The 23,376-nt window shown below is 47.0% G+C and overlaps 1 protein-coding gene across 5 annotated transcripts in view; it reads right to left on the minus strand.

Annotated features, from left to right (window-relative positions):
- Nucleotides 1–23,376, minus strand: part of DCDC2C (doublecortin domain containing 2C) — a 139,375-nt gene that overhangs the window by 94,549 nt on the left and 21,450 nt on the right. For 3 of the 5 annotated variants that reach the window (XM_525678.8, XM_016946384.3, XM_016946387.3), the window contains exons 3-4: nt 20,635–20,711; nt 5,636–5,764 (exon numbers count right to left, since the gene is read on the minus strand). In XM_525678.8, the coding sequence (XP_525678.5) occupies nt 5,636–5,764; nt 20,635–20,711 (206 nt within the window). The remainder of the gene's footprint in view (nt 1–5,635; nt 5,765–20,634; nt 20,712–23,376) is intronic. The other 2 variants (XM_016946397.3, XM_054677682.2) reach the window with 1 other exon arrangement.

Consider the following 23,376-nt stretch of genomic DNA (forward strand, 5'->3'; position numbering starts at 1 on the left):
ATGCATGAGAAACAGTAGCTGTAGTTCCCATTCAAAAGTAACACACACATTGATTTTTTTAATTCTGTTCATGTGCATATTGCTTCACTCCTTCAAGCTCAGTATTTGTACTTTCTAAGCATTTCTTTTATTTCTAAGCTCTGCACTTTTTCTAAACCCAACCATAAAAAACTAATTTAAGTCCAGGAAAAAAATAAATTAGTTTATTGATCTAATGTCTTTTTTACCCTTCAAATATTCTGTTCCCTTCCTTACTTCTACCATACAAGAATTTTCTCTCCGACTTTCACTACTATCATTCTACATGTGATACTTAAGATTTATTCCAAGGCTGGGTGCAGTGGCTCATGCCCATAATCTCAGAACTTTGGGAGGCCAAGGTGGGCAGATCACCTGAGGTCAGGAGTTCAAGAGCAGCCTGGCCAACGTGGCAAAAACTCATCTCTACTAAAAGCACAAAAATTAGCCAGGCATGGTGGCGGGCGTCTGTAATCCTAGGTACTCCAGAGGCTGAGGCATGAAAATCACTTGAACCTGGGAGGTGGAGGTTGCAGTGAGCCGAGATTGCGCCATTGCACTCCAGCCCAGGCAACAGAGCAAGTCTAAAAATAAATAAGTAAATAAATAATAGATTTCTTCCACTATCATTTCTAGCTTCTCCCAGAAGTAGACACAGGTCTATCTACTGCACACAGCTTTATTTCTTTGAGAATAATACACTAATATTTATAGCTGCATTCTGGGAGCATGGAGGTATTCTCGGTACAGACTTGTGCACAAGCATCTAACTTCCACCTGCTCGTCGCCACTGCCATGAGGTTACTCATGGCTCCACTGCTCTAAACGGCTCGACAGTTTACATCCTACTCAAAAGTGGACATCAGTTTTCATCGTTGGTATCACAACTGTTGACTGTAAATCACTCTTGGATGTTTTTAATCTACCCCCAAGGGAGAGTTAACCGACAAAAGCATAAGGCAGGATTAACTGTTTCTGCTCTTCCACCACAGCGTCTACCATCAGGGGACCATCACTGCCCATGGCGGCCTCCTCCTAACTCTCCTTGCTGCACGGTGTTTTCCCACTTCTCAGCCTGAAAGATCTTCATCTCCCCTGCGCCTTCTCAGCCCCTCCCAGGGCAGTCCTTCACACCTCATTAGTGCCCAGAAGCGTCCCCAGGTGGATGTCTCGACCTTGCCTCTGCAGCCTCTTGGCCTCCCAGTCTCCCGCTTTCCCACTTCACCTTCCTCTAATCTGCACCAACAGCCGGACGCTGGGCCTGATGCCACCCAACTGACTGTGGCTTCATGTCCACACCAGCAATGGCTCCGCCTGCTGTGCCATGAGCCTCCACCCCTGCCTGTCCCTCTCTGCCCTCACCTCATGGACCAACTGCCCATCTGCCTTCTCCTCTCTCATCCCCAGCTGCTGAGTGCCCGAGAACACATGCAACTGCAGGCTGCTTCCACTACAAATCTTCAGCGTGCAGTCCAGCAGGGCTCTCAACCCTGCTCGGCAATCCTCCCATTCCATGTCCCTCCCACTGTCCCCATTCTCCTTCTGTCCATTCGCAAGACACAGCCTTCTCCGTTTATGTCCATTAGGCATAATTTGCCACCTTCCCTCTCTCCTACCTTAAAGCTTTCTGTACCTGCACCCATCCTCACTTCCACCCCTGCCTTGCAGGAAGGGTGGCTCCCCCACCTTGCATGGCTTACGTATCTACCCATCCTCCAGGTCACACCCTCTTCCACCTCCTCAGGGTCTGGCTCCTATGCCCCACTCCTTCCTCCACCTTCATCCTCAGGAGAGAGGTGTGCTCAGGCCCCTCGTGTTCAGTGGTGACCATGTCTTTGCCCTGAGCCCCTCGAGCCGTAATCCCGCATCACCCCTGTCTCCCCATTTCACAGCCATGTGCCCCCTACACTCCCATCTCTGCTTTCTCACCCTCCACTCCAGCCCGCCCACAGGACCAGGCTTCCATCTCAAAGTGCCGGTGGCCACCTGCTAAGTGCAGTCAGACAGCACGGGTTCTAGATCTCGTCTCCCTGGCCTCGGCCGTGGTGTTCACTAGAAGCTGATCTGGCCCAGGCTTCCAGGCTGTGCCTTCCCGGGCTGCTGCCTCCACTCCAGAGTCTGCAGCTCTTCTGCACACCCCTCTGTGGCTTCCCTTTTTCTCCCACTCCAAACTCTACCCCCAAGAACTCCATCCCCAGCTGGCTTGTGGATCCAGGACTGGGAACAGGCAGAGGGCCATGAGTCCATGGCCACAGAACACGAGGCAAAAAGAATTCAAAAAACTGCATCCGGGACAAAGGCAGGATCAAGTGCCACGTGATCAGATGAGGCACCAACGGGCAGGGCCACATAGAGGTGGAAACCCGGTCCAGCATCAGGACCGCGAGGGCACGAACTTGAGGCTGGAGAGATGCCGAGGAAAACAGAGCTGCCCTTATAGGATACCCAAAACCTTGCCTGTGGGTAGAATAGAGGCATAAAAAGAACTGATTAGGAGAGGATTCTTGTCTTTGTTTTAAATGGCCTGACGTTTCTGCCTCCTTGTGAAAAATCTGACCACAACGGCCCCACATTCTCACAAGGTGACAAGCAGTTGATGGAAGACCCCGCAGGCACCCAAGCTGCCCACCTTCTCCAGGCCAGCTCCCGGGGGGTCTCATCCACACAGACAGCTCCACTGGCTACTGAGTTCACACATCCCCAGTCTTAAACTCTAGCTTCCAGCTCCGTCTGCAGCCCAGGCCTGGGGGTCCCACAGGCACATCTTAGTTGATTCTTCAACTTCTTATCAACACCCAAACCTGTTCCTCTACAGGACTCCCCACCTCAGAAAAGAACTCTCATTGGTGCGGTTGCTCCGGTATGATATGGGAGGAATAGTAACTCTTCCAATCCATGAACATGAATATCTTTCCATTTATTTGTATCTTTTTCAAGTTCTTTCATCAATGTTTTATAGTTTTGAGTGTACAGAGCTCTCACTTGCTTGGTTAAATTTATTCCTAAGTATTTTACTCTTTTTGGTGCTTTGGTAAATGGAATTGTTCTCTAATTTCTTTTCCAGATAGCTTGTTGGGATTATGTGGAAACACGAGTGATTTCTGTATGTTGGTTTTGTAATCTGCAACTTTACTGAATTCTTTTATTCTAACAGTTTTTTGGTACAGTCTCGGGTTTTCTATATATAAAATCATATCATCTGCAACCAGATTATTTGACTTCTTCCTTTCCAATGTGGATGCCTTTTGTTTCTTTTTCTTGTCTGATTCCTCTTGCTAGGACTTCCAGCCTTATGCTGAATGTAAGTGGTACAAGTGGGGCACCTTTGTCTTGTTTCTAATCTTAGAGGAAAAGCTTTCATCATTTTACCATTGAGTATGATATTAGCTGTGGGCTTCTCGTATTTAGCTTTTATTATGTTGAGATACATTCTTTGTATACTAATTGGCTAAGAGCTTTGATCATGACAGGATGTTGAATTTTGTCCAGTGTCTTTTCTGTATCTATGTAGATGATCATGTAATTTCTGTCTTTTATTCTGTTAATAAAAGTGAGGTGTAAAGTTAGGTTGTTTGAGATCTTTTTTTTTTTTTTTTTTGAGACAGAGTTTTGCTCTTGTTGCCCAGACTGGATTGCAGTGGCACGATCTCAGCTCACTGCAACCTCCACCTCCCAGATTCAAGTGATTCTCCTGCCTCAGCCTCCCAAGTAGCTGGGATTACAGGTTCCCGCCACCACGCCTGGCTAATTTTTTACATTTTTAGTAGAGATGGGGTTTCACCATGTTGGCCAGGCTGGTCTTGAACTCCTGACTTCAGGTGATCCGCCGGCCTCGGTCTCCCAAAGTGCTGGGATTACAGGCATGAGCCACCGCACCCGGCCAATATAGGCATTTTTCTTTATAAAATTCACTCTTAGAACTGGTTTTGCTGAATCCCATAAATTCTAGTATTTATTTCCATTTTTGTTGCTCTCAAGATATTTTTTTATTTCCCTTTTGATTTCTTCCTTAACCCAATGGTTGTTCAGGAATGCACTGTTAAATTTCCAAATATTTGTGAATTTTCCAATTTTCCTATTACTGATTTCTAGTTTTGTATCATTATGGTCAGAAAAAACACTTGATATGATTTTAGTCTTACATTTGCTAAGACTTGATTTGTGGCCTAATATGATTTATCCTGGGGAATGCTGTGTACACCTGAGAAAAATGTGTATTCTGCTGCTGGTGGACAGAATGTTCTGCAGTCTGTTAAGTCCATTGGGTTTATATTGTTATTCAAGCCCACGGTTTCCTTATTGACTTTCTGTCTGGATGATGTATTCATTGTTGAAAGTGGGGTACTGAAGTCACCTCCTATTATTGTATTGCTGTCTACTTCTCCCTTCAGTTCTGGTAATACTTACATATTATATATTTAGGTGCTCCAGTGACAGTTGCATATATATATTGATAATTGTTGTATATTCTTGATGGGCTGACCCTTTTAACCTAATGTGGTGACCTTCTTTATCTCTTGCTGCAGTTTTTCACGTGAAGTCAATTTGGTCTGATGTAAGTCCAGCTGCCCCTGTTCTCTTTTGGTTTCCACTTGCATGGGATATTTTTCCCATCCCTTCCATTTCAGCCTGTGCATGTGGTTAAAGCTGAAGGCCAACCCAGATTATCTTCACAGCCACCAGGCCCGGAGCCCCTCCCTCACCTGCCACCTTCAGTCCATCGTCATGACTAGCACCACTGTGAGCTTTCATTCATGCAAATGGGACCCACTGGCTGCAAGACAGCAAGCCCCTTGCCTGGTCTGTAAAGTATTTGTGGAACCTAAGTTCTGGCCTTGGGGCTGGCCACTTCCCTCACAATAGGGCTGAATTTCCTATGATGACAGTGTCGTGCTCCCTCAACACACTCTGCTTGTTTGTGCCTCATCCACTGTCACAATCATAATCACAAACCCATTTCACGCCTACTATGCATCAAGTGTTTTGCTAAGCACTTTACACATATGAGGACCCTTGGAAGTAGGTATTATTATCATTTCCAGTTTTCCAGATGACAAAACATGCATTGAGGAGTTAGGAATGTGCCCAAGGTAACCGAGACACGGATGGCGGAGAGGAGATTTGCTCCACGTCAGACCCCCAGGCATATGCTAGAGGCCATTACACACACTACCTCCCTCCCACATGCTCTTCTGTCCCATGGCATTCATTTCCCCCATCTCTGCCAAGACTCAATCCAAACACCAGCTCCCACAGGCCTGGCTCCTCCAGTCCAACTGAGAGGCCTCATTATACCAACTGCAGCATTCTAGCAACTTGAACGGTTGGCCCACTCAATAGGGGTTTCAGGGAGCAAGACTCTTTTTTGCAATGCTGTATTCTCCACCCCTAGCACATGGTAGATGCTCAATGGTTTGTTGAATGAATAAATGAATGAGGCCGGTTAAAAGTAAGTATAATACCAAGACTGAGAAAATACTATCTGCTTGAAGAATTAAAATTAAGAGTTTATGGTGAATCATTTTAGACCTTGCTGGTCCAGGCAGAAAACTCTCATAGAAAAGAATAAACACAAGCTGCCGCCCCCTGGCTGTCCTAAAGGCGAGAGTCTCCTTACTTCCGAACGCCTCCTAGAGGGAAGACTTTTTCTCCGATCGTGGCCAGCACGATGTCCCAATCGGACAGACTAAATTTGGGTATAATGATTTTTGCAGGTGGAATAAATAATCTTCCATTTGTAAAAACACTGTAAGAATAAAAAGAAAATCCATTAATACCTTAAGTTTGAGGGGGAAACATTGAAAATTCAATATATATACAATTACAGAACTGTAAAAACAATGAGATGCACTAAGCAGCCTCTAATACTGCATACTAGGTCTTATCGGGGACCTTATCAAGCTATACGGAATGTCACAGAGCCTGGTGACAGACGCGCGCATGTGTGTATACCTATGTGTGTGTGGGGGGGGAGGGGTTTTGTTGTAGACGAAAACCACAACAGTGGGCTACAGAAAGAGCACTAGGAGTGAAGGTGCCTTAGGGTTAATAGTGGTTGCGAAACAGGAAAAGTTCTCTTGTCTCCCTCACAGAGCATGAGATGGGGGTGTGGCTTGCTTTTTCAGTGCCTCACTGCTCAAACCTCTAGGGGAGGCATACAGACGGGCAGGCTCTGGGGCTCCAACCCCACAGTTGTGACATTCTGGGCAGCTTGATAAAAATCTGGGTATTTTATAAAATCTAAAATGCCCAGATTAATAGAACATAACTCACTTTTTATAAAACATGTCTCCCACTACTCTAATGGGTAAAATGAAAGAAAATTGTGTCCATTTGGAAAACAGGCAGATAATTTTGCCTTAAATAATGTAGCTGTTTTCCCTTTCTCTGGAGCCGAGATCATCTCCCAAAGAAAATAACATGCATTCCTTTGAAAAGTTAATAGAAACCACTTATTTCACTCCTGAGTTTTAAGGCAACTTCAATATAATCTTAGGGGTGTTAGTTTAGTTTCTACGTGTTGAGGGAGAGGAAGTGCTTAGAAGATTTTCAAAACCCAACACAAAGTTAGTAGTGTTCATGAGACTATGCCATAATCAAAGACACATGCAATAGTTTCAAACTCTTGTAATTCACATTAAAATAATGTAAAATACAAGGTGTATCGAGTCTAAAAATAATAAATGATATCATTGATATCCTTTAACAATATATAAGCTCAACTTTGCAATTCTGGTTAATTTTTTTACATTATAATTTACTATTACTGCCAGTTTTTGTCTTCTTCCTTAAATGCAAATAACTTAGAATTTGAGAAATATCTCTCTTTAGAGTAAATATAAATCTTCATTTAATATGTTTGTCACCATAAAGAGAGTCCATTTTCTCTGTTAAGGTTTTGTGGCAAAAGAGGCTTCCAACCAACCCAGAGTCCAACTTCTTCCATATTTAAGATGCTGCCCACAAGAAGTCATAAAAAGAAATGTTCCATGCAAGTTATATCAGAGTTTATCCATGTGCTATTACAATTACAATAAAGATTTGCTACAATGTTTTCAACTATTGGTTTTCCTAATTGGTTTAGGCTGCAAGTTTTTCTAAATATAGATTACTAATAGGAATAAAAGTAATAAATGTTTAAACAAGGTCTTGTTATATTTTGTCTCAATTTTAAAGAAATTTAATTTATAATCTTATCCCGAGTATTGAGAAACAGGCACACCAACCCACTGCTGATGTAGCTGAAAATCAGCACAGTCTTCTTGAAGGACACTTTGGCAAAATAGATCAATGTAATATAAAGGATCAATAACCACTAACCCAGTCATCCCACACCATGAAATCCACCCGACAGAAAAGTGGACAAAGATTTAGAGGTGAAGATATTTCTCATAGAATTATGTATGAAGTCAAAAATACAAAATGTCTAAGTATGGATGACTGGTTAAATAAATTATGCCACAGCCACACCATAAATTATACAGCTGTTAAAAATTGTGTATGCAGAATTTATATCTACAGGCGAAAAACGGTCAGATATAATTAATGTTGTAGACAAAAACCACAACAGTGGGCTACAGAAAGAACACTAGGAGTGAAGGTGCCTTAGGGTTAATAGTGGTTCTGAACAGGAAAAGTTCCCTTGTCCCCCTCGCAGAGCGTGCAATGGGGGCGTGGCTCGCTTCTTCAGTGCCCCACTGCTCAAAACTCTAGGGGGCATACAGACGGGCAGGCTGTGGGGCTCCGACCCCATGGCAGTATCTAGGGGTAAATGTTTCCAGCTCCTGAAGCCCCAGTGGGCCTGTGTTACAGGCTGCTCTTTGAGTTTAGCCGTCTGTATAGGTGGCTTGTGTTAATCAGCTCAATTAGACCCCTGGCTTGTTGCAAGAACAAAGGGCTTTGTATCCCGGGTTCTGGCCTTGGTGTACCAGAACAACTGGATCACATGTGGGCTTGGAGAATGAGTGCAAGGTTTTATTGAGTGGAAGTAGCTCTCAGCAGATGGGGGAGCCAGAAGGGAGACGGTTTTCCCCTGGAGTCAGGCCTCTCGGAACCCCAGCGCTCCTCCAACTGCCCCAGCCAAACTCTGTGTCGTTCTGCCGGTCGGCGGCCTGCCGGTGTGCCGGTGCCTGTTGGTGCGTTCCTCTTAACGTCCACCCACTTGTGTGCTCCTCCGCCGATGTGCTCCTCCCGACGTCCAGCCATTTCTGTCTCTGCCTTGCCAGGGTCTCAAGCTTTTATAGGCACAGGATGGGGGCGTGGCAGGCCAGGGTGGTCTTGGGAAATGCAACATTTGGGCAGGGAAACAAAAATGCCTGTCCTCACGCAGGTCCGTTGGGTGGCGCCCTAGCCAGGGACCATGCCCTCCTCTCCCCAGCAGTTCCCTTCCCCCTTCTGTATCATTTAAAGGGACCACACTCTTCCCAGCACTTCTATATCTGAGGGATGGGATAACTGGAGATTTTTATTTTATTTTATTCTTTATGCTTTTCTAGATTTCCACATTTTTATAAGCCTGTAAATAGAAAAATCTGTAAATTTTTTTGAATTTTTAAGATAAAAGAGAAGAAACAATAATCTCTGATTTATAAACTAGGAAATGGCAAGTTCAGAGGGAGAAATGGACTTCACACATCTCTGAAATTTGCTGGTTGAGCGGAAGAACGAACTTAGACCAATATCACCATGCCAGGTTTGGGGTCCGTGTTGTTCAGGGTCCGATGATCCATCTTCCAGGTAGCTGAATGAACAACTCCATCTAAAATACCCAAAAACAGTTTCCCTGGAAGTCTGTGATAGGTTGTGGATGGGCACACATCAAATCCCATCACTGGTAAATAAACACTGGTACATGTGAATTTTTGAATGCCTGGTACTCATTTTTGAAAGCACAATTTATATATGCTGATAAAAAACCATATACAAGATAAATTGGGTGGTTACAAGAAAAATGAAGGTACACAACAGTGCATGCAGTACACATATACCTATAAACGCCTGACCACACATGGCCCATCCTAGGAAGAGACCAGAAACTGCGACGCTGGCTCCCTCTGGGGGAATCACTAGAGAACTAGTGATATAAGCTGGGAGGCTTTTTGTTGTTGTTGTTGTTGTTGTTGTTGTTGTTGTTGTTGTTGTTTCAGATAGACCAGCAGAAAAAATTTATTGCCCTTGGAGTGGGATGCTGAATATATCTCATCATATAGTTCATCTCAATTTAATTTCACTATCTCTCCTCTTTCTTCACACTTTGAATTCTCCTCAACTCTCTGCCAACAAAAACTTGCAATCTGATAGAGAAGTTGCACATACAATTATATGTAATATAAATCAAACCCTTTGACAAGGGAGTAAAAACAAACATTAATTCCTTTTTTACTTTATTTCAATCTCATTCCTCAAAATGAATATTCAAAAATCAGGCATTTATCCAATCTGCCGTTAATGTGAAACACATTGATGTGAACTGTCAATGGTACACTGAATTATTTATTTCTTACCAAATTTACCAAATTTCATCAGTTCAAATGTAGATTTTACTTCTTATTGACTTATTTTTCTAACAAATTAGCAGTATTGACAGGCTGAAATTAATTTTTTTAATTTTTAATTTGGGAGACTTACTTTAAATGTATATCTCTTAAAAATATATATTTACCATTGGCATGAGTCACTCTGTTAAATGAGATGGTTTATTTAAATAAAAACTCTGAAGAGAGTTCAAAAGGCATAAAACTACTTTGTCAATGCACCTCTTCCTGTGTTTCTACTTAATTTTTAGTAGTAAATAGGGGGAAAATAAAACATTTTAAACATTTTAAATAGAAAATATTTCAGATTGTTTAAAATGGGAAGTAGCATATAGGTCCAGGAATGGGTTTTGGTCAGGTGGGTTGGCGATGACAGCTGCCATTTCCTCAGCACTAGCCATGAACACTTTAGAGAGTCGTCTCTAACCTTTCCAGCAAATCAGTAAAGCGAGTCCTGCTCCCCCGTGACACAGAGGAAGAATCTGGACCTCTGAGAGGGTAAGGGGTTTCCCCAGGCCACATGGAGGCCACATGGAGAACCAACCACCCAGACCTTCCCCTGCATCCACCTCCCTCTACCCACTTTTGTCTTCTCTGTTGAAAAGCAAGGTAGAAGGCATCAGAAATGTGCTATTTCTCTCCAAAATACATTGACGATGGTAGGTGGGAAGAAAGCCAGGGTCGTTTTTGTTTCCATTGCCACGCTATCTTCAAATAGCCATGACCCACTGCAGTTGGGTAGTAAACGGGCCATGAGCATATCGTGACATCCTGGGCTGGCCGCCTGTGCCCTCCCCTCATCCTGGGGTGAAGGTCGCCTAATGCTTGCTCCCAAGAACCAGGTCAAGTTCCAAGCTGAGTTGAACTGAAAAGTTCTCCACATTTGAACTCAGAAGCCATGGTCTTCGGGGCTGATTCTAGAACTAAATAGCTCTATCTCTGGACCTCTCATTCCCCCACTGAACTGTGAGCTCTCTGAGGACAAGCCTGCATCTGAATCTCTCGGTCTCCCCAGGGCCTGGCACCTGGGGGTACTCAGTCAATTCTGGATGGGCAGTGGCAGGGGGGTACATGGATTGGATGGAGCCATTAGGGATCAAAGGAACAGATGAAGGGTCTTACTCTCTTTTGGCCTCAATCTTCCATTTCCAAAAGTGGAATATGACTGCCTGCCTTATCTGCTGCATAGGCTTATAATGAAGGCAAAAGGAGGTTACAGGCATTTTGATTTGAAAAGGGTAATAAAGAGGCATTATTCTTTAAAACTAAGGTGTCATAACAGTTATTATTGTGTTTTTCTAAACTAAGATTTTGAGACAACCTGAAAGAAAACTGGAGTGATTTAAGTAACCGTTCACTCTAATCCTAAACTTTCTCATTGAGAACTGCAGAATTCTTGGCATGTAACAACCCCGTCCATTTGGAAAATACACAATGTACAATGCACTGAAATTGAAATCATCAGGAAAAAACCTGAAACATTTGACCCACAGCAAGCTCAGAAACCATGGGCTCTTGTGGATCTGGACATTTGCTGGCTCATGGGGAGAAACAGCTCAGCCCTCCAGAGGAGGGAAGAATCCTACCCCTCTGCTCATCACAAAATCACTGCCTGCCCTGCAGAAAGCAAACGTCCAATGCTCTTAACTGCCGCTAAACTCAACAGGAGAAGTCACCCTGCAACCTGAAGGGGACTCCACCACGCTTCTCACTGGTCTGGGGCAACGCATCCTACCCCTAGGACCTCCTCATCTCCTGCTCCGTTCCTCCGAGTCACCCACCTTCACCAGGGGTGGGTTTTGATCCTGTGCCTCACGACTTGCCTCTTTCTCAACCTCAGAACATTTCTGTGGGACCCCTTAAAGCAGCACAACTTCCTTCTCAGTCCTACCACCCTGTAAATCTGCTAGGAAGGGATCTTCTCCTGGACTGGGGTATTAGAATCCACTGTGTCCCCAGGGACTCCTTCCCTCTCATCTATGTTCCCCGACATGGTGTCCGACTTGCTTAAGTTCTTCTGCTTCCCTCCACCTGGCACTCATTTAACCAAAGACTTCAATCAGCTGTTAGGCAGGATTCCTCCACCTTTGTGGGTAAGAAACTCCATGGATATTAGATGTATTTGGGATGCAGAATCCTATAAGATAGAAATAGATCCTTGCATGCCCCTCCACAAGATTTGCAAAAAATCATTTAAATCCAGAGGGACTTGAAAGGTACTGCCCTATATTTCCAATCCATGCAACACTCGCATTCCAGCCACTAAAAAGCCAAATGGAAAAAAAATATATCAGCTGGTCCAAGATCTGAGATCTATTAAAAAAAAGTGGTCAAACCCAGGCTTTCCTTGGTGCCTAATGCTAACACTATCCTGGCGGTGATCACTTTTAACACACAGTATTTCACAGTCATCATCAATGTGTGCACTGCCTTTTTTAGAATTCCCTACCATGAAAATTCCCCAGGCTTGTCACCTTCACCTGGGAAAATGAACCATATTCCTGGACCGTTATGCCTCAAGGATTTACTGAGGCCCCTACCTACTTCTCACACACCCTAAGTGCAAATCTGATGCGGGTAAAATTCCCAGGAAACTCAACTGTAATCCAACTTGTGGATGACCTCCTCCTATGTTCTGAAAGTTACTCAGGTGGGAACTGAACAATGAGAACCCATGGACACAGGAAGGGGAACATCACACACCAGGAACTGTTGTGGGGTGGGGGGCAGGGGAGGGACAGCTTTAGGAGATACACCTAATGCTAAATGACGAGTTAATGGGTGCAGCACACCAACATGGCACATGTATACATATGTAACAAACCTGCACATTGTGCACGGGTACCCTAAAACTTAAAGTATAATAATAATAAAAAAAAAATTAAAAAATTAAAAAATAAAAATAAAAAAAAGAGAGTTACAACAGCTCCCTTCTGCACGCTGAATGCCTCCTTAGGGCGTTAGCAAAAAGGACCATGGAGTGGCTAGACACAAAGTTCAGTTATCCTGTGTGTCTGGTATCTGGGCTATGATATCTTGGTCACAGAAAAAAACAATCTCTACAGACCAAGTTTCTAGTCTTCAACATTTTCCTTTCCTGGAAGCAAACGAACAATTGGGAGCGAGAAAGTGGGGGTCTTGTGGGATGCGGCAGGATGTGGATGCCTAATTTCTCTCCAATTGCCTCCTCTCTTTAGGCCACGATAAGGGAGTCATCCCTGGACCCGGGAGTAAGGAACCCCCTATCTAAAGACACTTTCGAGAACCTGAAGGGCTCTGTACTTTCACCCCCACCTTGAACTTCCCAATTACTCCCTGCCTTTGTCCTTCCTTGTGCATGAAGGAGAGGATCATGTCTTGGAGTCTTCTCCCCAAAACATAAAAACGTGGATTGCGAGAGCTTCACCGAGCTCAGGAGTTGAGGCATGTCTCCTGCCTGTGAGCCAGGGCTGCAACCACCAGTCTTGTCCAGGCTGCCTGTCTCACTTGCAACTGGGTCGCCTATTAGACACACACATTCCTCATCCCGTTCAGACCCTACAGACCCCACTGCTTAATAAGAACACAGCATTTCTCTGTGGCTAAACTTCCCTCTTATGAAATCTACTGCTTTCCCCCTCACATAACCATACTACACCATCAAAGCCTTAACCCCTCCACTTGCTTCCTTTACCCGTGGTTAGTTAGTGGATGTTAGTGACACCCGTGTCACCAACATCGATGATTGTCTCATCCTAGATTAGATTCATCAGAAACCCCTCTGCCCTAAGTAGATCTCGCTCTTTATGTCGATGGCTCCTATCTCTGGAGGGAGGGTGGGCCCTTCCAGGCTGGATATGCCATCACTAATCAGCACAAACCTCTTGGCTATCTAGCCCTGCCATGTGTTACATCAGCCCAGGTGGCTGAATGAATCATTTACTCGGGCTTGCATGAAGACAGAAGAAATGAAGGTGAAACATCCACGCTGACGGCCGCCATGCCTTTGGGGCAGTACGTGATGTTGGTGTGCCACGGAAACGGGGGATTTACGACAGCAGCCGGTACCCCAGTCAAATAGCAGAACTTCTGGAGGCACTGTTATTACCCCAGCAAACTGCTCTTATTAAAACTGAGGGATACGGCATAAAGAAATCAGATGACACTTGGGAAAATAAGTGGGTTAATAAATATGCCAAACTAGAAGCCTCTTCCCCCACCGCTTGAGGAACCCACGTGGTTTCCAGGCCTTGGGGCCACAGCCCTGGCTCGCACTTCAAGGTCCGGGAACCCTGGTGGGATGATTCAACCTCTGCTACGGTCTGAATTCTGTGTCCCTTCACCCCCCAGTTCATGTTGAAACCAAATCCCCAGTGTAAAAGCATTAAGAGGTGAGGCCTTTAAAAGGTGATTCGATCATGAGGGGGCTTAGGTTCACGAGTGGGATTAGTGTCCTTATAAAAGAGGCCTCAGGGAGCTTGTCTGCCCCGTCCATCATGTGAGGACACAGCAAGAAGGCACATCTGTGCAGCAGGGAGCACCCCTCGCCAGACACCAAACCTGCTAGCACCTCAATCTCGGACTTCCCAGCCTCCAGAACTGTGGGCAAAAAATTTCTGTTGTTTATAAATTACCCAGTCTCACGTATTTTGTTATAACAACCCAAACAGACACCTCCCTTGAAGGAAACAACTTCTTCAAGATGCCTCCCAAGGAAATAACGCAAGAGAGCCACATGGCCCACCCAAGTCTGTCACCAGAGTCACTGTATGTGGTTTACACCTGACTCATCCCAGAAAGGTACAAATGCAGGACATACTGGACAAACAATGGCTTGAACACTTTAGCTTTTATCTGGACCAAGCAGCTGCCCCTCACTTCATCTGCCAGAAACATACCCCTGGGAAAATTCTAAACACGGACTGAGGAAGGAGAACAGCTTACCCTGGACCCTTCCTTCACTGACAAATACACTTTATCCAATTACCAGAGGCCCAGCAGCCAATATGTCCCCAGTATGTCCCCACACTGATCTGCATGTTTTCTACATAGTTAGAGGTTTTTCCACTGCCAAAATGCCTCCACGACATCAGTTGCCAACATTTTCCTGGAAGTAATCTATCCCACTTGGGGTATCCCCTCTATAATTTCTAATGAAAGATCACATTTCACTAGCAAAATTACACAAGCAATTATAAATACAACATATTAGTCGAAGACTCCATTGCCATTACACCCTCAGTCATCAGGCACCTCAGGAAGAGCCCACATGTCCAAAGTCCAATCTGGCTAAGCTGTCTGAAGAACTGGGTTGTCTATGGCCATGGGTGTTATCCGTCCTTCTTATGACTCCCATATCCTCACCCCATCCTCCTCAGAAATGGTCCCCCTTTGAAACCACTACAGGAAGACCACGAGAATGCCCTACACCTCCTGGCTAACAAGAGATTCCAATTTAACACAGTGTGACATCTCAGACACTGTCAGGAGTTAATTAAATACACACAGTCCTACAATCAACAAACTAAGGCCACCTTTCCCCTCAAACTCCTTGATCAGCCTTTACACAGTTTGAAAGTATGAGATCTGGTATTTTGGAAATACCACCGTCAGGAAACTAACCTTGAACCCCACACAAGAAAGGCCTTGTGCTGTTTTGTTCATTGCTGTCAAATTACAAGGTGTTCAACCTTTGTCCATGTCTCATGGCTAAATATATATATATTATATCATATATACATAGATATGATTCCGACTGGAAAGCACTCCAACCAGAGATCTCAAACCACAGTTCTATTGACAGCCTCAGGCAGCAGATGACAGCCAGAGGCAGACGACTGTCCCAACAACTGTGGAACAAAGCGGGTGATGCCATGACACGGTTGGCTTCTCTCCAAGATCATGGAACAAGAGCCCATAGATTCTCCTGCCTTTTCATACTCCCTAACAGACTAAATCTTCTCCCACAATTCCTGTATCTTCCTCCCAATTGCATCAACTACTCCTCAGTCCCCCGAACCACATCCAGCCTTCCACTGGGCCCTCCCTGGTTCCCTCCATCTCGATCTGCCTGCGCTTCCCTAGTGCGGTCATCACTCTCTCCTTCTCTTGGCTCACCAAGCAGCAGATGAGACCAACAGGTGAATTCCTGGGTTTGCACTCACCGCCCCCTACCGTACTCAGTCCTGAAACTGGGACCCCCTTCATAATGGCCTCATCATACTCATACATATGGTCCTGACAGGAAACATCCCATACACACAACCAGAGCAGTCCCCTTCTGAAGTGGCACCAAACTGTAACTTCAAGGCCCCCAAGACTGGGACTACGACATGGCCTTGTGAGCTCAAGAACACGACAGTTCACAGGAAATCAGTCTAATAGACATAGCTGTCTGTGGGACACAGGGAATCCTCCATGTCCCTGTAGCAAGACACATTCTGTTCTCATGAAACCAGAGCTCAGCGTAAGGGCCAAACTCCCTTTAGACATCATCTTCCTTCAACACCCCATGATGTCAGCATCACAGGAAATTATTTGGCAAAGAGATCAGACAAAGGGAATTGCTGGTTAAACAGGACTAAAAGGCCCAATCAGTGAGAAGATGATGGTTAATGTTACATTTCTCCCTTTGGGATCTACTCCCGGTTAGCCCTTCAAGCCTCTGTCACAACCAGTACAGGCAATGACCAACCCAATTATGCTCAGAAGGGTCATTATTGTGTGTGTGGCCATAAGACATAGAAAATGCTTCCAGCCAGTGGATGGGCTCCTGTCACGTGGCCAGTGCTGACCTTCAAATGGCTAAATGTGACAAACTTCGCAAAGGAGACTCAGAAACGTGAGTGCTGCCCCAGCTGCTGGTCCTGAGACTTGTGGACCAAGCACTCGTGGATGGGAAGCCGTCTTAAGTGGGCTCTGGAAGGACCTGCTGCCTGGAGCCAACCTGGTAGGGTGGTCTGTCCCTCCCACTGCACCCTCGCCTATGGTGATGGATACACTATAAGGTTACAAAGGGGATCAGCAAAGCTAGCCCCCCAAGAACTGGAAGATTCTGTCTCCCACTTAGGACAAGCTGCTGCATCATTAACTCCAGAAGTGTCAGAACTTCGTAAATGACTCCACAAAATGGACTAGCCTCAGACTGCTGACTGGAAACCAGGGAGGTGTTCGTGCATGAGTCAGTCCTCAGTGCCACCTGTTTGTAGACGACACTCGAGAGGAAATTTGTCAAGAGACAGTCACAGCAAAGGCTCACACCCAAGACATAGCTTGTTGGAGGCCAAAAGAGTGAGGGCCATGATCAACTCAGTATACCACTGGAGGCTATATGAGTAAGCAGCAAACTTTCTCATAAATGCAGAATGTTGGCAAACTGACAAACTGCATACGCCACCCAGAAGGACTGCTGAGGGCAGTCATGACCCAGGCGCAAGTGTTGCTTGTGATTAGGCATAATTGAAGCCTGCCAGTAATAATATGAACCTGTGATCAATTAAGCAGCTGACCAGTCGTTATCTCCTTCTCCCTGCTCATTCTACCCAATAAATAGGAAAGGCTGTGGAAGCTCAGTGGGGGGCTGCCTTTGCTCACTAGAAGCAGGGGGCTCTCTTATTCTTCCCCTGGTCCTTTCCTTAAAACAGTTCCTTTTGTTTTTTGTTATTATTTCTACATTCATCCCTTTGTTCTGTCGTAATCATGGTCTCAAGCAGTAACAGTAGTAACTGCAGCAGTGACAGTCTCAAGTAGTAGCAGTGGCAATCGGACACAATAGCTAACACAGCTTACACCGTCCAGAAAAGCACTGACTTGCATCTCCCTTTAAATAATTTCCTCCACTTACTGGATGGTTTAGGGAGCTCCTTAAGGGACTCCGTTTCTTTATTTTTTTTTTAAGAGATGGGGTCTCATTATGTTGCCCAGGATTATCTCAAACTCCTGGGCTCCAGTGATCCTTCTGCCTCAGTCTCCCAAAGTGCCATGATTACAGGCTTGAGCCACTGTGCCTGGCCTCTGGCTTCTTTGTATCCATCCCGATGGTCACGCTTTCATCTCCTGATGCATACCACCCTCGTGGGAGGGTTGTGCTCCTCAGCTGTCTCTCAGCTCCTCCTGAATGCACAGCAGCTGGAAGCAACGGCTGGACCCTTCTCCTCAAGTCCCCCTTATGACAGGTGGTGGTTGTTCTACAAGGAATAGATCTGCTTGTCTTCATGAACAAGAAGAGGGACTGAGTTTCGCAGAACTCTGGCCTATGACAACTCTGTCCCAACTCCTGCGCTGAGATACAACCAAACTCTAACATGTGTCCAGCAGCATCAAGCCACAGCCATAGGATGACCCTAGCCCTGCCACTAAACACCCACCTGAGAAAACCCAGGGCTGCCAGGAACATTTACTGTTCATCCCAGCCAACACCTGAGATAGGCCCCTGACCTCTCTTTCTTAGAGCATTGACAAATATGCATCTCTTGCAATGCAGACACGTTTCCCACACCTAAGATCCTTCCCTTGAACTGCAAGCATCAGGCAGGACAGGGCCTGTCTCCCAGTCTCTGGCAGAGGACAGAATCCTAACTTCCAGAACTGCCAGCTTGCAGACCAGCTACCTGGCCACCTTCACTGACCAACTCTTTGTACTTTTCCACTTCTCTGATTCTCCTGAGGCCCCACTTGCTCCCATCTCTCATTCCCCCTTTAAAATGCCCAAATCACTTCCACACAAATCAGAGTGGAACTCAGCTCTTTCCCCAACTATCAGTAGTTACTAAATAAAATCTGTTTTTGCCGCTTTCACTAATGTCCAGCTGTGTCCATCTTTGACATCAGTGTTGCAATGAGGGCCAGGACCAATGGCCCCTTCTTCTCCAGTTCTGCCTGGCACGAACGTGCCTCCTCCCCACAGAGGAGCCCTGGGGTGGGCTCTTCTCTTCCCCCTCTCCCTCTGGTCTCAGGCTCCCTGTAAAGGGCAGGGAGTCCCCAAGTAAAACCACTCCAGGGCCCAGACAACTTTTGCCAGCTCACTTCTAAATAAACGACAAAAGATCTTTTAAACGCTTTTTCTCCCAAGGCTCATTCACTGACTCACGGTGTTTTCCATGCCAGTATAAGTGGAATGAGTGAGTGAATCCCTTCCTAAGTGACAAGGGACATCAGAGAGAACACTGGGCAAGAGAAGTGACCTCAGGCCACACGGCTCAGTCAGTGCCAGAACCAGGGCTTCAATCTGAGCCTCAACCTCCAAATCAGTGACTTCCAACCCATGCACTCACCACCAGCTCAATCCCCATCAGGGGAGCCCCGGGCTCTCTCTCCAGCATCTGGCTGCTGCAGAACACAGCTCAACAAGCCATTCACTCCCTCGCCAAATCTCCTCTTCACCAGAAAGGGTCACACCCCGCCTTTCTCTCCTGAGCATCTAAGCCTCTGAAAGCCATCATTAACTATTGTTTATGTGTTTTTATAGTGACAAGGACTCCGAGGAACACGATCAGGTTTTTTTGTGGTAGGAAGGACTCTGCACTCACATGGATATTTGGGTCCACCTAGTGGAAATTCCAACACACCAAGACAAAGGATGGGCAAATGCTGCAAGACTGTGTTGGTTTCTCATTGAAAAAAATAATCATGTCTGTCCAATGAGTGAGGATCATTGATGGCCTGGGTCACGTACATAAAATGTGGCTTTAAGGATGGCGTTTTTGTCAAGAAGGACCCACAAACCAACGACGTTCCCTGAGGTTGCTGTATGTTCTGCGGGAAAGACATCACTAACAAAATTCAGAAATACTGTGTCTTATTATTTCAAAACAGCTCTTAGGTACATGAAAAGTGGTGTGGAAAGATCTCTGTATTTAGGTGGCCCCCTTGCGGAAGCTTAAAGTATTTTAAAGAAATGGTCACTGAGATTTTCAGGAAAAGCGCAAGGGGCCAAGTTTGGCGAATTCACGGCCACATTTCCTTCATCTTTCTCGTTCCCAGCCTGAGGATCTGTCGGGTGAATCAGGCAGTTTCCAGCCTCATGAGCCTCCAAGCCCTTGCCTCTCGGGACTGAGAGAGGACATGGTAGAGGTGACTGGCTCACACAAGGCTGGGACCCCCACATGAAGAGCTCAGCATTCTCTGGAAACTCGCTAAAATTCCTTCCATTTAGACTAGAACATGGTAAAATGGAAAGATATCCATGTCAGGGCTTTTAATCACTGAAATGCTAAAACATCCCAATAAAAGGACAGGGGGAAGAGCTGCCATTCAGAGAACTGCTACGCTGTGACAAGCCCTGGGGGGCTGGCTGCAAACATTCCTGAAGCTAACCCTCACCACAGTGTGCTGCAGATATTCTCAGCCCTGTTTTCCACAATGGGAGACATCCTCAGCCTCAGAGCGAAGCAGCAGGCACAGGTCCCAAGCTGATAAGATGAAAAGCTGGGATGTAAACCAACGTTTCGTTCAAGTCAAGTGTGTGTCTTTTCCCAACCCCAAAAACATAATGCAGGTGGATGCACACAGTGCTCACAACTATCCCCAGTGCCTCCCACTGAGCACCTCGGTGCCTGGCACTGCCAGCGGCATCCCAGGGCAGCGGCCAATGAGGCTCTAACGCACTCCGTTCCTGTAGCAACACCTGACTTGGATGTGCTGTAGCCCACGAGGGCCTTTTGGTAGCAAGAGGTCAAGGGGCGGGGGAAACAGCTTTTAAATTTCCCTTCAACATGCTGCAGCTGCAACTGCTACATTAAAAAAAATCAAAACAAAGCTTCAGAGCCTAAAACTAAGCTGTGTGTATGATGCTCTTATCTTCATATCCCCAGGTGAACTGTTCTGCAAACAACGGCATAGTGATTGGATTGCTTTTCTTTTCCAAAATCAGGGTTCAAGAGGAGAAAGAAAAGGTAGCACATGAACAGCTGAATCAGAGAGAAGGTGGTCTAGGAAAAAGAAATCACCTGTCAGGGAGTGAGAGCACAAGAGAGCGGGGGGGGGGGGGGGAGGGGAGGGGAGGAGGGACAGAAAGGGGGCTGAGGGGCATTTGTCAGGATAGAAAGTATTGTTTTTAGGGAGTTATGGCACAGTTTGATTTTTTCACCCATAATATTGTACTCACTTTATATGTCGAGATATACGATGATATGTTTGCCACTTGGAAGGCACATTTATATCACAATGCACCACCGGTTTGATCTGAAAAAGGAAAAAACACACCTGGGAATTCAGTTCAAATTAGCCAACACTCATCAAACTCAACAGTGTGCACGGCACTGCCCTAAAACATAAGAAAGGGGGGGAATCCCTTTGTCAATAGAACACCCAGGGGCGGGTCCAGGAGGGATACAGAGAAAGGCAGACCAGGTGCTGGGGGAGGAGAAGATGCCAGCAAGTGCAGCGTGAGGTGGTCTGGGGCTGAGGACTCTGCACTGCACATGGAGGGAAGTGCAGGGTGCGGGGGCTGGGCTGACGGGCAAAGGTGGCACCAAAGGCTGTGCGTCCATGCTAGGGAGGCTCTCCATGGTCCCCAAGAAGCATGCGTCAATGGCCTACTATGCCGAGGAGCTTTGCTGGCCAAGTTATGGGGCCCCAAGAATGGACATGTCACTTCTGATTTCATTACAACACTCCAACCAGAATGTCCTGGCCAGGAGGCGGGAGCCCCTCCGCCTTCTCTCCTGTTTGCTGTGAATGCAGCCTGAGAGGCCGGGCCAACCACTATGGCCTGGTGACAGCTTCAGTCTCAGGTCCACTGCAGATAAGACACAAAGGGGGAAAAGAACTACTGAGACCTGTCCCAGGTAAGCAAATCCTGTCATCCTCATGGCCCTACTGTTTAAGAATGTGCAGAAAAACAAATGGGGGGAGCTCTGATTGGGAAGGGATGTTAACCCCCAACCCTGTGCTGAGTGACAGGGTCCTGGTCCCACCCACAAGGCTGAGGCTCACCGAGGACATCCCAGCACCTCAGGCCTGGCCTTCCTCTGAAGAGCTGCTCCCCTGTCCGCGTTCCATCTCTATATCCCCAGCCCACCAGGATAAGAAGCTTGGGGTCCCTTCACACCTCCCACCCCTGGTTTCCCCTGGATTGGGACCCTGTCTGCCACTGCACACACCTCCACTACAGTCCCACGACCTGGTTCACACACCCCCACCCCCCCACATCTCTCACTTGGACGATGGTGACATCCACTCAAGGGATCCTCGCCAGGGTCCCGCTCTGTCACCTCCCACGGACACCATCGTCTTCCCGACAACACCACTGGGTGCAGTCTCCCTCCCAGATCCACCCAGCAGCCTTGTCACTCTCTGCTTGTCTCCCTCCAGGATCCACCTGGCAGCCTCATCTCTCTCTGCTCATCTCCCTCTGGGATCCACCGAGCAGCCTTATCACTCTCTGCTCATCTCCCTCCGGGATCCACCTGGCCACCCTCATCACTCTCTGGCAGTCTCTCTCCGGGATCCACCTGGCCAGCCTCATCACTCTTTGCTCATCTCCCTCTGGGATCCACCTGGCAGCCTCCTCACTCTCTGCTCATCTCCCTCCGGGATCCACCTGGCCACCCTCGTCACTCTGGCGGTCTCCCTCCAGGATCCACCGGGCAGCCTCCTCCCTCTCTGCTTGTCTTCCTCTGGGATCCACCTGGCAGCCTCATCACTCTCTGCACCCTACACCCTCCATGTTATGCTCCTTCACCACCCTGGCCCCCAGCCAGTCCATGTGCTTCCCGGGGCCTCTGCTGCACAACAAGGGTCTCTGCTAGAGCCCCCACAGCCTCTCCACCTCCAGGGCACATGTCCACTGCCCTTCCAAGGCCCAGCGCTGGGAAGCCACCTGTAAGCTGACATCAGAATCGATCATCCCCCCCGCCGTCACTAAGCCAAATTCATTCGGTGTCCTTCCTACTGCCTACTTCACACCCACCCAGGAAACTGCCAGCATAGACACCATGGTGCGGGCCCTACCTGCACCCCATCCCCCAGAAGGTCGGGGGCCTGAACCTGTCAATAGGGCCTCCTTCCACACCTAACGCTGCTAATCCACACCCTCCCCTCCAAGCTGCAGCCCCCTCTCCCTTCCCAACCCAGACCCAACTTAGCACAGAAGAGGTTCCAGCAGCTCAGCATCTGAGTCCACTGCCAACAAGGAGTTCAGGTCGGATAAACGTGTCCCTCCCTCACTTCCTAGCTCTGCCCTGGGACTCAGCTCTTGAACCTCACCTCTGCCAGGGGTCTGCTGCCTACCCACTTGCCCACACCAATGTCAGGCCAACAACTGGGGGGCTCTGCTCCCCAAGTCAGACACAGTGGTAATAACTCTTCATGCCTGGCCCAGCAGGAAGGGTCCTCCTGGGCCCTGCTTCTTGACGCCCAGACCCCAGCCAGGTTTCACAACACACACAAAACCACGAGACAAACCACTTAACCTATTAATGTTACAGGAGCTCGACTACATCACCCCAAATTGAGTAAATGTCATCTATGAAAGTGCCGTGGCCAAGAACAGCACCCAAGCCATGCACCCCAGATGCACAGTGAGAATGAGCTGCACACCTCATTAACAGAACTGTGTTTTAAAAGAGGAGAGGGGACAGGAGTTACTCTGGGTCTTCTGTCCCCGAAGGAGACCAGGGAGGTGTGTCTCATGGGGGCTTTGGAAGAAGGGTGAGAGGAACCAAGACAGCCACAGTCACTGCAGAGAGGCCACTCTGGCACCTCCCTGGGATCCTACAATGCCTTTCGTCAGAATAGAGAGCTGCCCGAGAGGCAGCGAGAACACAGTGAATCTCAGAAGCAGCCTGGCAGATGGGAAGACCCCAGGCTTTGGAATTGGTCAAATCTGAATTCAAATCCCAGCTCT

Source organism: Pan troglodytes, chromosome 12 (assembly GCF_028858775.2).
Source record: "Pan troglodytes isolate AG18354 chromosome 12, NHGRI_mPanTro3-v2.0_pri, whole genome shotgun sequence".
Lineage (NCBI taxonomy): Eukaryota > Metazoa > Chordata > Mammalia > Primates > Hominidae > Pan > Pan troglodytes.